This window comes from Nanorana parkeri, unplaced genomic scaffold (assembly GCF_000935625.1).
Source record: "Nanorana parkeri isolate BGI_ZX_2015 unplaced genomic scaffold, ASM93562v1 scaffold764, whole genome shotgun sequence".
NCBI classification, from domain to species: domain Eukaryota; kingdom Metazoa; phylum Chordata; class Amphibia; order Anura; family Dicroglossidae; genus Nanorana; species Nanorana parkeri.
The window spans coordinates 152656-167354 of NW_017307032.1; the positions used below are offsets into that span (position 1 = coordinate 152656).

General features: G+C 43.8%; 1 protein-coding gene across 1 annotated transcript in view; it reads left to right on the plus strand.

The window, feature by feature from the left end:
- The window catches only part of WDR70 (WD repeat domain 70), a 111863-nt gene extending 101597 nt beyond the window's left edge, over window positions 1–10266 (plus strand). Inside the window, exons 8-9 of the mRNA XM_018564597.1 lie at window positions 3876–4038; window positions 10143–10266. Of these exons, the coding sequence (XP_018420099.1) occupies window positions 3876–4038; window positions 10143–10230 (251 nt within the window). The 3' untranslated portion in view covers window positions 10231–10266. The remainder of the gene's footprint in view (window positions 1–3875; window positions 4039–10142) is intronic.
- The last annotated feature ends 4433 nt before the right edge of the window (window positions 10267–14699 follow it).

The following is a 14699-nucleotide window of genomic DNA, read 5'->3' on the forward strand; positions in this document are numbered from 1 at the left end:
CACATACAATCAGAACCAACAAGAACCACTGGTCCTGTATTGTGTGCGGTGATGTCAGGTTACCCATCCACCTTCCAACGCTGGAGAGAAGGCTGCCACAAGACCACACGATTTTAATAATAATTGGCCATGGTTCAGCTGTGATGTATATTGAAAGCCAACATTTTTTTTCTAATTTTGAATAGAGAATTGAACCATTATCAGGTTGTTTTTTTGGGAGTTGTGACCTATATCACGTCCTATGTCACATTTGTGAGATTTCGCTTAACTTCCCATCCTGTGGACACAACAGGAAATTAGAGTATATCTCTCTAGCATTAGGGAATTCTGATCTTAGACAATTGTCACTGAAACAAGTGTCGCATTGGAGGATTACTCCTCACCTCTTGTTCCTGCATCAGCTGTAAAGTTTTAGATTTCTCCATCACTTTTATTGTAGTTGGACCGCTTGACATCCTGGTCACTTGCATTTTTAAAAGGAGAGTTCAACATGCCAAATGCACTTGAGTTGACATGTTAAAATGTTTTTTTTTTTAAATGCATTGTCGCTCTGCATTTATATACAAGACCTTCCATTTTCATCCAACGGACACCAATGTCGTGTGTTGATGTGGACTGGATCTATTGGAAACAATTGGTTTCAGCTTGCCATTGCGTTGAACCTCGTACATGGTGAAAATGGGCCCTTAGAGGAAGTGTGGAGGGGTTTTTTTTGGCCTTCCTCTAGATCCTCTGTGGGTTTAGGGTACTTAGGATACAAGGTTTCTTAATTTATACATTTATACCTACCGCTCCATCCTCCTCAACTACCATAGAAGGACCTTAACATGTATTTTTCTGCCCCAGCCATACACATACTACAACCAAATTTGAGCTGCACCCATTGAACTTGCCTGTATTTTTTTTTTTTGATACTCGAGAGGAACCTCACCAACTGAAACATAAGGGAAACTTTCAGTCCTTTTGCAGATATTGTTCGTGGCGCGGATTAAACCCAGGGGCCCCAGCATCGCAAGCCCTTCAAGTAGAATGTCAAAGGTTTACACTCTCGTAGTGCATCCGTCTCAGTGACCATTTTAAGATATTTGCCATATAATGCACATATGTATTAGTCAGGCATGTTATTATGTAGACAGATAATAATACTGACCACAATGATCAGATAACCGCTATTCCCGGGACCTGACTGATGGGCCTTTCCAGAGTTTGGGTCATTTTAGAACTTCTTGACATTTGTGGTTACAGCGACATGAATTATGCAATTCAGTTCCAGTGGCCAGGCACGAGTAGGGAGAACGTGCTTGTCCTACCAAAACAGATACGTAATCCTAGATCTGCTAGACTCTTTGATGCCAAGTGCCAATGTGTCACAGAGGAAGCGAGTGTTCAAAAGAATGCCTTAATAGAGATGTCTGCAATTACTGGGCTATGAATAGCCATGTTCACTGCTGTGAGTCACAGCAAAGTTGTAGAGCCCCCGGAGTCTGACACTCGCACTCATCCTCTTCATGGCACGGCTCCAAGGCAAAGCTAATAGTATTAATAGCCCCTTCTCATATTCTTCAGCATTGCTTTACAGGTGTATGGCACTACATACAAGGCAGCTACGCCAGGCCTAACAAAAACTTTTGTTTGGCTGTTGGGCCACAGAGTTGTAGAGATAAACTTTGATTTCCCGTTGAAATAACACAGAGCTTGCCAAGCACATGCACGTTATTACCCAATGGGATAGTTCATAGTGATCATTCATATCTATATACACTATATTACCAAAAGTATTGGGACACCCCTCCAAATCATTGGATTCAGGTGTTCCGTGACATTTCCTTGCTACTAAATATTCCACGGTCAACTGCTAGTTGTATTATAACAAAGTGGAAGCAACTGGGAACAACAGCAACTCAGCCACAAAGTGGTAGGCCACGTAAAATGACAGAGTGGGGTCAGCGCATGTTGAAACGCACAGTGCGCAGACGTCGCCAACTGTCTGCAGAGTCAATAGCTACAGACCTCCAAACTTCGTGTGGCCTTCAGATTGGCACAACAACAGTGCGTAGAGAGCTTCATGGAATAGGTTTCCATGGCCGAGCTGCTGCATCAAAGCTTTACATCACCGAGTACAATACAAAGCGTCGGATGGAGTCGTGTAAAGCACGCCACCACTGGACTCTAGAGAAGTGGAGACGTGTTCTCTGGAGTGACGAATCACGCTTCTCTGTCTGGCAATCTGATGGACATGTCTGGGTTTGGCAGTTGCCAGGAGAATGGTACTTGCCTGACTGCATTGTACCAAGTGTAAAGTTTGGTGGAGGTGGGTTATGGTGTGGGGTTGTTTTTCAGGAGTTGGCCTTGGCCCCTTAGTTCCAGTGAAGAGATCTCTTAAGGCATCAGCATACCAAGACATTTTGGACAATTTCATGCTCCCAACTTTGTGGGAACAGTTTGGGGGTGGCCCCTTCCTGTTCCAACATGACTGCACACCAGTGCACAAAACAAGGTCCATAAAGACATGGATGAGCGAGTTTGGGGTGGAGGAACTTGACTGGGATGCACAGAGTCCTGATCTCAACCCGATAGAACACCTTTGGGATGAATTACAGCGGAGACTGCGAGCCCGGCCTTCTCGTCCAACATCAGTACCTGACCTCACAAATGCGCTTCTGGAAGAATGGTCAAACATTCCCATAGACACACTCCTAAACCTTGTGGACAGCCTTCCAAGAAGAGTTTAAGCTGTTATAGCGCAAAGGGTAGGACAACTCAATATTGAACCCTACGGACTAAGACTCAATACTTTTTGTAATATAGTGTATCTAGGTATTTGCTGAATGTCATCGGCATCATAAACAAATGGTTGAGAGATACATGTTCATGTTATGGCACTGGCTGAGGTCCACAGCCCTACAACATGGCATATGCCAGTGCTATAAAAGACACTGCAGCTAGAGAACTTGGGAGTTAGAACTTGCGTTTATACAAAAAAAAAAAAAAAGGAAACATGCAAAACTCTGTACATATAGTACCATATGCCAAAAAAATTCACCACTAAAACTCTGACCAGCAAGCATCACTTAGCTGGGGTTTTCTGGTATTGTCCATGTGAGCAAAGATTTTAGAAAGTGAACATTTGATCTACACTCTTACAAAGTCATTGATCCCGTGGACAAGGGTCGTAACTATGTAGAGTGCCGTAGCAAAACTATTAAGGACCCCCCCAACACCTTTCTAATCTCCATGTGATGGCAGTTCTAGAAATACAAAATATAATTGCGTTTATGGCAATTGCATGGCTGTTACCAAACTATACATTCATTTTATCCAAATGGTATTTGAAACTTGCATCATTCCCTATATATTCAAACAGCTCTGGGACTCATGGTAGTCACATGGTTTGCAAATATACAAATAATAATTTGTTTATTCCTAATTTTAGTCTAGGGATTGGGGGGCTAAACAGATCTCTTTATGATCCATTGGGCAACTAATTGCAGAGTAGCTGGTTTCAATAGCAATATAGAGCAGCTTATCCAACTTTCATACAGCTTGTTAAATCTGGTTAGCTTTCATCATTACAAGACAAGATGGCCATGGACTCCATGCATACAACGTGAGGAGTAATGAGGTGGGAAACCATACAGGATATAGTGGATTGGGCCAAAATATACTAAACGTCCCTAATACTGTGTTTCGGTGTAAAGCTTGTGTAACATATGGTATAGTGTTCCACTACTGCTGAATAATAATATGAGGGTTTATGCCTTATTCATTTTTATGGAGCCCTTCGGTGTCAGTAATCTTTGTGATAGATTTACCATTTCCATGCTTGTGTCATTTTCATAGTTGATCTTTAATGACTTGTTGCTGTGATGTTTCAGGTCGTGGTGGCCGTGTGGGGACTCATGGAGGCACCCTGTCCTCCTTTATTGTGAAAAACATTGCCCTGGACAAGACCGATGACAGTAACGCGAGGGAAGCCATCCTTCGTCATGCCAAGGACGCAGAACAGAACCCATACTGGGTTGCACCAGCATATTCTACGTAAGTATATTCTGTATGCCATTCTGCCTTTCCTCACTATTGCAGCACTGAATTGGCAACATTCATTTTAGACAATGTTAACAAGTTATTGGTTTTCTGCAGAAGATAAATCTTTTTCCGAAATATCTTTCTCGCATCAGTCAGTGAGAGAAGGTCCATTTGCTATTGCGGTAAGTCAATGATTATTTGCAAGGTGGACTGCCACCCATTCGCTTTTTCAAAGTGGACCTAAAAATAAGTGACACCCCCAGCCCCACTACCTCATCCATGCTAAAATATGTATCTGTCTTGGAGAAACTGCAGTGCCAGGATCCCACAGCAGCTGGTCACACGGTCTTTACTGAAGGGGAGGATTCTCAAAAGATTTCATAGCGTGTGAGATTTTAAAAAAAGCAATCTTTATGATGCTAGAATGACATTTATTAAAACATGATGAGTGTAAGTACTTGGGCAAAAATGTAAAGAAATACCTTTGCTGGTCAATGTATGTTTGTTTGATCTGGACATTATGTGCACAGCGCCCCTAAAGGCTGGAGGACTAACTGCCTGACCATAGAGCATAGTTGCTCCGTTCACCCAGTACCCTCAGGAATCACCTAGTCTTGAGGTTCCTCTCCCAGGTTTCCTGGAGGTTTTACGCAATTTTTAAAAATCTCTGAGAGATCTACAGCCTGCAATGGTGAGGAATCTGAAACCCCTCCACCCCACTCCCTGATCTCTAACCACCGCAGCTGACCCCCATCCACCCCCTGCACCACACTTGCACACCAACCCACACTCTCACCACTGCTCCTGAGCCCCATCTCTTCCCCCCTTTTCTCACTTCCTCTCCTGCATGCCCTCGCTTCGCTCACTACTGCACCTATGTGCTCGCCACCACTGTACCAAGGTGCACTTCTGTGCTCCCTACCACCGCAGTGACGTGCCCTTCCCTATTCATCCCGTTCAACTAACAGATGCACTTTAGCTAAATTTATTTACTTTTCCAAAAATAAATACATTCCCGGTTTCATCTTTTGTTGCTAACAAAGAGACTCCACATGTTCTCTCACACGTATTCTGCAGAGACTGGTGAAGCTTGTCGGCAAACAAGGGTTAACCCGACTGTTCATGTAGAATTGATGTGCATTTATTTAGCCACATTTAACATGTCTGACAATAGCTGTCAAGTTCACATGCTTTTAGCTATTGTTCTGCCCGGCTGACATGCACACACATAAATATATGTATCTCCTCCTGTGTAAGCTAATAGCATTGCGGGCTCCTATCCTGCCGAGTCCCTTTTCCCTCTGGCTATGGCTCTTAACAAGAGCCTGTAATGCAATCGGCCCACGTGTGGGACGGCAGCCCTCCCGGGATCAGTGTCTATTAAATCTTTCATGGCAGTAATATTGCAGGTGTCATGGGTGTAACTTAATATTCAGAGTATGAAGTTCAGAGGAGCCACTCAGAATAAATTACCTTTGTGTCCTTGCTGCTATAATGTTATGTGGTGCAGCACAGATATGTGCGGTCATCTGCTCTATCTATCTATCTATCTATCTATCTATCTATCTATCCCTATCTATCTCTCTCTCTCTCTCTCCCTATCCTATCTATCTATCTAATATATCTATCTAGTCTTTATAATTAAAGTCCAACTGAACCTTCAGTATAAATCCGTTTAATATAATGATGCGTCAACAGAAAAGGCATTCTTACAGTTAAAGTGATATTAAAGTCAAAAGGTTTTTAAGCTATTTCAAAAGCTGATTAAATATGTTACAATGGATGCTGCTCCTTAAAAAGTTTTAGTTTCCTGCAGAATCAGCTGGTCCTCTGAGCACTGGTCTTGATATCCTGTTTTAGGGGGGCTCCTTTCCCTTGCAGGGTCCTATGGAGCCACCCTTGTGTGTGCTAGTTAGCTGTGAGTCTCCACAAACACATAGGCACAGCAAGGCAGGCCATTCCCCTGTTCTCTGCTTCCCTCCTTCTCCCTTCTCCAAGCTATTAAATGAAGGGCTGCTGAAGACTTTACTATCCCCTCATGTACTGAACAGGAAGTTCAGGGAAGCGAAACAGAGAGTTAGAACTGTTGGAAACATGGGCTGTAAGTTACTTGGCAAAAATGTAACAAAATACTTTGCTAAGTAATGTATATTTGTTTGATCCGGATTCATAATTGAAAAAAGTTTGGCAGGGTCAATGAGAAAAGGGTGCAGAGTTAGGAGAAGGCAGGAGAAGTGACTAATCTAGGAGAACATAGCTGACCTGGAAAAATTCTCCAATTCAGCTCACTTTCCAGTTCAGCTATGTAGACCTAGATTGTTCACTTCTCCTGCCTTCTCCAAACTCTTCACTCTTTTAGTGAATAACCCTGCATGTGTTTAATACTGCTTTAACTATAGAAAGCAACAAAACCTGATCAGAAAACCTTTCCCTTGCTGAATACTACAGAGAAGGACCCTTGCTCTCTGTGCGGAAACAGTAATCTCTCTGCAGAGGTCTGACACAGCCCCTTGCTGAGTCAGAGCTAGTGCCTACCAATCAGCAGGCAGCATGATATTTTCTGATTGCAAAGCTGTCAGAGGGAGTGTTGGACCTTTGCAGAAGGACCACGGCTTCTATACAAAGAGCAAGGATTCTTTTAGGCAACATGCTGGTAGAGGACATCGTTTTCTACTCAGGTTGTGGCTGCTTTCTAAAGAAAACCAGCTGTAAGGGCTCGTTCACACCAGATACAGTGCGTCCTGGCCCGATTCTAGCCAGAGCGCACTGCGTCGCATTGAGGCTGGCTCACTTTTTTGTGGGGCAGTAGGGGGCGTGGCGGGCCATTGAAGTGAATGGCACCGTAGCCACGCCCTCCGGCCGCAATGCCATCGGCCGCACGGGGTCGCAAGGCACATTATGCCTGTGGTCCGGTGCGATCAAAATAGTGCTTGCAGCATTTTGACCGGACCGCAGGCATAATGTGCCTTGCGATCCCGTGCGGCCGATGGCATTGCAATAACAATATAGCACAGCAAGCCTATAAACAGACACTAACATCATCAACAACCCTTAAACGTTACTATGTTTACTACCAATGAGCACTTGCTAAATATACACGGTAAATTTAAAGCTGAACTCCATGCAAACATAAAAGAGGCAAATTAGTACACCATTGTAACCATTAATACACCATTAAGTGTATTTTTAATGCCTAAATTTGACTTGGTATTAGTCTCTTGCAATCCCTATACACCAGGGCTCAGACTGGACGAGGGCAAAGCAGCACAAGGACCCAAACAGTTGTGCTGCAGTGCTCATTAGCTAACAAGGAACATGCTGATAAGAGGAGGGAACAGAGAGACAGTGAGTTGAGCTCATCAGTCTGCTGCTTCTCCTTAACTGTCCAGTCACAGGCTGGGGGAGGGACAAGACCTGTAAGTGTTACTTTACTGCAGCAAAGAAAAATCAGTTCCCCTCCCTCATCAGACAGTGCTGTGGTGTGTGATGGGTCTGTGTCAATCCCAGGACTCAATGGACAGTAATACAGTTCCTTTGGCAGGTAAAATGGCGTTCATATATGCATTTCATCTATGTATTTAGCAGTTTGCTTGGAGCTCAGCTTTGAAAAGGAGAGCAGCTATGGTTCTCCAGTTTGGTATAAACGAGTCCATTGATCTGCCGGGTCACACAGTATTTGTGATGAGTCACAGACCCGATCCCCATCTCCCTGTCCTGTATATATGACTGTGTAAGTCCTGTGTGATATCTATTCATTCTGCTGGGGTTCGCATGCCAGCCTCTGAAGTCATAACTGTGACTGATTTTTCCCTGTGCTCAGTGACACACAAACCACAATTTATTCTCTTTTAATTGACCCGTGACTACATATAGCTTCTAAACTTATTCACAACTTTAGCTGGTTGGATTGAAGATCCTGGGTCACTTAGGTTCCTGTCATCCTTTTGTATTTGCATTGTGTTTCAAAAGAAACTTTAAAGTGTACCTGTAGCCGAAACCTTTTTAGTTTTGAGTAGAGAATATTTAGAACTATATTTCTGTATTTGTCTTTATGTATTTTACTTTTCCTCTGTGTCCCTCTCGGGTCAGTTTACTCTGTTTGTGCTGCTGAACATTGTCATAGGGACAGAATGTGATGGGAAATCTAACATTTTTTCTTGGAAATACTCCAATGAGGTATCTCTTCCAGAGGGCGATTTCCTCTCTCTTCCTGTTTCATGTCTGGGACAGGAAGTAAGGGTAATTATTTCCCTAAAACAACTGACAGGTTTTAACCATTTGCTGCTCTATGCAAAATTGTAAAAAAAAAAGTATTAGCTACAGATACACTTCCATGAATGTATTCACTGACCAACCGCAGCTTATACTGTACAGCCCCACCTTCTTGTGGCCCCTCTGCATAAAATCATATATATACCGTATTTGCCGGCTAGACTTAAAAACATACCCCGAAAATCGGGGGTCGTCTTATACGCCGGGTATGGATGTGGGTTAGTACTGTATGTACGGTAGCTTCGGCTACATACAGTATACCGCGCTGAGCCAATCACGGCAGGCTTTGTATTAGTCATCTGGCTGGTCATCTTATACACATCTTTTCTGGGGTTGGTGGTCTTCAATGCCCAAAAAGGTGCTTCTGGCATGATGATAGTGCAGTTTGTGGTCCTCACCTTGGATGCCAGAGGACCAGCACTGCACACGCACATATTTATATATATTGAGATATTCCTGGCTCTGAAATAATGAAGAGGAGGAGGAGACATATACACAAGTCTAATTATTTTCATTCTTTCACATGCTCATGACTGTTAAAGCCGCAGAAGCTCTAAAGTGCACCAGCAGAAACTTTAACTCAGACTAACATTGACAATACCTTTATATGACTGGTTACCTTAAGGCATCATACACACGGACATGCAGAGCCGTACAATGTGCACATCCAGCTGTCCCTGGAGGACATGCAGCTCCATGCTGGTACACGCTGATCCAGCCATACTTGAACTTGTACAGACATACTGGTTTCCATCCACGCCCCTGACTTAGGGCAGGTTCACACCATTTTCTGGACCATATCTGGTCTGGAAAATTGTGTGAACCTGCCCGCAGTTCCAGTGCATTCCAGACCAGACAAAATGAGACATGCAGTATTTTTCTGGTCTGGTCTGGAACGGACTGCGCTTGTGTAAACAGAGGCCAGAAATACCATAGGGTTACATTAGGATGCATTTTGGGTCCAGAAACAATCTGGTCTGGTCTGGAGAAAATCTGGATGTGGTGTGAATGGGCCCTCAGACTGTCTGCCTCCAGGGGCATGCATCCATACCTGTGCAAATACACAAGTTCATATGGGATGCAGCTGCATCCATTGAGTTGTACAGGGGGTGCAGGTACCAGCTGTCACTTCCAGGTGCAGGTTTCTGGAACATGCACGGTGTATGGTACTGCATGTCTGTGTGAATGAGGCACAATGGGAAAACGCTCTGAGCAGGGGGGATGGCCTTCAAATAATATCAGCTGTCCTAGATTGGTTGCCGTGCACATCTGCTCCAGTTTTTTTCTCTGCTCCATTTTTGATAAATTCCCCCCAAAGTGTATAAGGAGGTAGAGCTGAGACTCCCTAGAGAAGTAATTACAGGTTCAGGATAAAGCAGTTTTATTGCACAACTCATTTATTGCAGAGACTGATGTAGGTAGTGCTCGCGTTTATCCTGTGTGTGGGATTTGATTGGTGACTGTGGGGTAGTCACTTTCATTAATGAAGCCCATTGTGGAAATTATAGTTGTGCTGTCTCGTATCTTGACCTATCAGAAGTCAGCTTGTAGTGGCTCAGTGCAGTCCAGACCGACAAAGAATGTTCCTGATTTGTTACTGCGGCATTTAGTGCGATGATATGAAACCATCGGAAACGTTGCATATCTGGCACAGCACATGATGAACTGTTGTGTCTCTTCTCATTCCTATTTAGCTTTCCATCTGCAAGAATTCTGCTTCTCTCTATTGTTTTCTAATCCCATTGGAAGAGAGCGATGCAGCCAAAGCTGTAGCCTGCTCCTATATAAAGTCATTATCCTCATCCTTACACCTCATTTTCTGCAATCCTTTCTGTGTCTTGTAGGACGCAGCCCAAGGCCGTGTTTGCGGAGGTGGACTCCGAAGAAGAAGAACCAGACAACGAGCCAGACTGGAAAAAGCGTAAAATCTAAAGATGAAGAGAATCCTGGCCATTCACAGCCTCATTGGTACAAATGATTCCAGCGTGTATTGTTAAACCTCCTTTTTTTATTTCAATAAAATCACAGTGACAGTTTTTAAAGTAGATTTAAACCCGAGTGAATGTCACAAACAGTCGTCTTTTTTTGTAATAAAATACTTGTTTTCACTTTTGTGTTTGCCATTGTCACAATTGCTGATGTCCTGCAATCTCTTTGCAGCCACTTCCTGATTACGCGCACTTTAGAGATGGCTGCAGGGCAGTTCTTAGGGTGGGTTTCCTAATCATGACAACAGTGGACCATGCCTGTGTAATGTAAGCTGAAACCGCCACTTAGTAGTCTCGTTCTGAAGGATAGGATGACAGAGGATTGTCACCCTATAACAGGAAGTGCCTGTTACCTCCATGGCAGGATTACTACTAACTACGTGGGTCACAAGCGCCAATTTTAAACATCACCAAGGCTCAGCAGAATAAAATGTTACCCTTGTAGTGGGCTAGCCGTGGATGTGAGGAAGTCAAGGGACATTTCACCACCAGAGTGGAGGGGGAGTGAGGCTGCGGGAACCGGTCTCTGAGCTTTGGGTGAGTAAATCCTTTTTAATTTACACCCTAGACCAAAACGAGCACTTAACCCTTGCAGTACTGGGGTAGCTCCACTGCAAGGGTTAAGTTATATTCTGCCCACAGTTCTTCTTTAGTCCCTGAAGCTGAAACAATCAGCCTTTGGGCTTCAGAAACTGACACAGGATTGCTCTGTAGCAGAGATTGCAAACCCCATGCCTCTGCTTTTTATTTACATAGGAAGTGACATCACAAATCTTAGTATTCTCTTCTCAGATTATTCCCCGGGTCCTAACCATGGCGATGGATGATCTGGATGACATTTGCATTTACTGCACGAGTATGAAAAGCTCACGCAGGTGAACGCAATGTCATCTAGAATTTCTGAAAATAACGTCATCTGGTTCATTTTGCTGTTGCCAACCTAACTTGATCTCATCTTAAAGTGACACTAAACTCGAGTTAAATCTTACAAATACATTCAAGTACCTTAACTATTAACATGAATGTATCTAATTTGTGCATCACTCGGCTGTAGATCCTCAAATCATCTCTGAATTGGTGCTGACACTGTCCTTCCTTCTGGAGGGGGGCTACTGTTGTTCCCCATGGTCCCTGTGTGTGTTGTAAAGTAGTCACCTGGAAGGGTATTACTGGACTCTGGTTGCTTCTCTGATGCTCTACTTGTATTATACAGAATAGACACACCTCCAGCTATGCCGGCCTTTAAGAATTTATAGGCCAGCAATGATTGGTAAAACAAGATTGTTAGGAGATCGGACGAAGGTTCTGTGTTATCTAAAAACAACCATTCAGAGAACTTTATTGTTACATTAAGAATTTACACAAATTGTTTTTCCTGCGCGTGTCACAATGTAACCTGGAAAAGAGAGGAAAGCTCTACAAAAGTAAAATGCGACATTGACTAAACTTTACCATTCCGCCATGATACATAAGAATGGTCCTTGTGTGATATTATTAGAATCACCAGACTTTGTTAGTTATATTGTGGGGTAAATTTCAGAGGAGCGGGTGCGCAAAATACGTTGGAAAAAAATACAGAACAATGCATTATTTTTTTTTACAAATGTTTCACTATTTCTTCCTAATATAGCCTAGGAAATAAAAAATATATGTATCCAAATCTTCTATCACATTAAAGCCCTACTTGTCCCCAAAAAGATGTATAATACGTTGGGGTAACCTACCAATTCTAAGAGGTAACCTGTGCAGAGACATTGCCAAAAAAATGCACTGGGAGTCAAGGGATTAAAGGGTTATTAGGCCTCATTCACACTGCCGCACGTATGCGCGCGTATTGTACCATATGCAACCTATGCAAATAAATGGCTCCATACACACAGCCGCGTATAGAGCCGTATATTTTCGTAGCGTATATATGCGCAAAAACAGAATGGAACAGAGATGCGTCCGGGCAAGCGTATCTCTGCGTATTTACGCGCATATACGCACGTACATGCGTACAGCACATTAAAAATTCCATTACGAGTGATGCATTCTGGGATTGCATATAGTGCACGCATATACGCTCGTATATAGACGCGTATATACGCAATATACAATTTTGCTTGTGTTGTGTGGGAATGAGGCCTTAAAGCTTTTTTTTGCCTATATACTATATTACCAAAAGTATTGGGACACCCCTCCAAATCATTGGATTCAGGTGTTCCCTGAAATTTCCTTGCTACTAAATATTCCACAGTCACCTGTTAGTGGTATTATAACAAAGTGGAAGCAACTGCGAACAACAGCAACTCAGCCACGAAGTGGTAGGCCACGTAAAATGACAAAGCGTGGTCAGCGCATGCTGAAGTGCACAGTGTGAAGAAGTCGCCAACTGTCTGCAGAGTCAATAGCTACAGACCTCCAAACTTCGTGTGGCCTTCAGATCAGCACAACAACAGTGTGTATAGAGCTTCATGGAATTGGTTTCCATGGCCGAGCAGCTGCATCCGAGCCTTACATCACCAAGTGCAATGCAAAGCGTCGGATGCAATGGTGTAAAGCACGCCGCCACTGGACTCTAGAGAAGTGGAGACGTGTTCTCTGGAGTGACCAATCACGCTTCTCTGTCTGGCAATCCGATGGATGTGTCCGGGTTTGGCGGTTGCCAGAAGAACGATATTTGTCTGACTGCATTGTGCCAAGTGTAAAGTTTGGTGGAGGAGGATTATGGTGTGGGGTTGTTTTTCAGGAGTATATCGTCCACCGAAATATATCGGCCGAAAATGGCACTTTTGGCTAAATGCCGAAAGTGCAATTTTCCTGCCGATACAGGACAGCTGAGCACTGCGGGAGGAGAGCGATGTGAGAGGCCGGTGTCTCTCCTCCCTCACTGCTCAGCCGCCTATCACAGTCCGGCAGAGACAGCGGAGGCTGGGCTCTCCTCCCTGCTCCGCTCGCTCAGCCTCCTGTGACAGCGTGGGACAGAGGAGAGCAAGAGCAAACACTCAGCGATCAGTGATCGCTGAGTGTTTGTAGATAATTAAGGGCATGCCATGTTTACTGTATCCTCAATTATGAATGAATGGGAGGGATCTACATCACCTCCTGTTAATTCATAGTTGTAGTTATAGTAAACATACTCTGTCCTCATGTTATAAATGACCAGGAACACTCAGAGGATTCCTGTTCATTGATAACAGGGGATGTTCTCAATCTCTTTCTATTTTAAAAGGGAAATATCAGGTGTCTGTTTAGACCCCCAATATTTCCCCAAAGCCCCTAAAAGTAAAGTTAAAAAATGCTATCTCGTCCTACAGTTCCTTTGCTGTCAGCGTAAGTAAATTCATAGTTTCCATGATTTTGTTTGTACTTGGCGTTCAGGTCTCGGTCGATTCATGTGGCGGCCCTGTGTATTTCTGTAAAGGATCAAATCCATAAGTTATACAATGCTTGGAAAATGTTTACCTTGAAATCATACCTAACACGGCTGGAGAATGTTTCACTGTTTTCCTCTACAAAACACATGCTGAGCAAAAGGAACAGACTGTGATCCTAAAACGCCATAAAAACAAGATGTTCCCAGAGCACTAGGGTGACAAATGGCGCAGAGACGGTCAGCTAGACTCAAATCCCCTTTAAATCATAATTTAATTGGCTGTAGCGAGGGGTCACTGTCCCTGGATATGGCAGAGGAAATGTAAATCATTCTTAAAGAGAACCTGTCCCTTTTATTGGTAGAAAGGAAAATATACATTATGTTTGCTATGTGTTCATTTTTAAAGTCTTGTTTTTTCTCTCTCTACTTCCTTCTTCCTAACTTACCCTCTGCTATTCCTCTCTCTCTCCTCCCTTCTTCCTCCATCTTTCTCTTTCTTACTCTCTTTCACTCCAACCTTTCTCTTTTTTCCCTTACCCTTTCCCCTTCCTCCCTCTCTCTCTCTCTCTCTTGCCCTCTCTCCTTCCACCCTCTCTTTCTTACCCCTCTTTTTTTCCCTTGCACCTCCCCCCCCTTCTCTCGCTCACCCACTCACATTCCTCCTCTCTTTTTCTTCCTCTCTCTTTTTTCTTTCCCTCTCTTACCCGACCCCCTGCCTCCTGCTTTTTCTTCCTCTATCTCTCTCTTGCACTCTCTCTCTCTCTCCACCATCTCTTTTTTGCCCCTTATTTTTCCCTTGCCCCTCTCCTCCCTCTTTTTCCTTCCTCTTTCTCTTACCCTCTCCCTTTCTGTCTTCCTCTCTCTTGCCTCCTCTCCTCCCTTCCCCCTTTTCTCCTATCTTTGCCTCCCTGTCTCTTACCCTCTTCTCTGCCTTTTTGTCTTCCTCTAGCTCTGTTCCCCTCTCCCTTTCCTCCCTATCTGTCTTCCTCTATCTCTTCTCTCCCTCTCCCCCTCCCTCTCTCTCCCCCTCTCTCTCTCTCCCGCTCTCTCTCTCT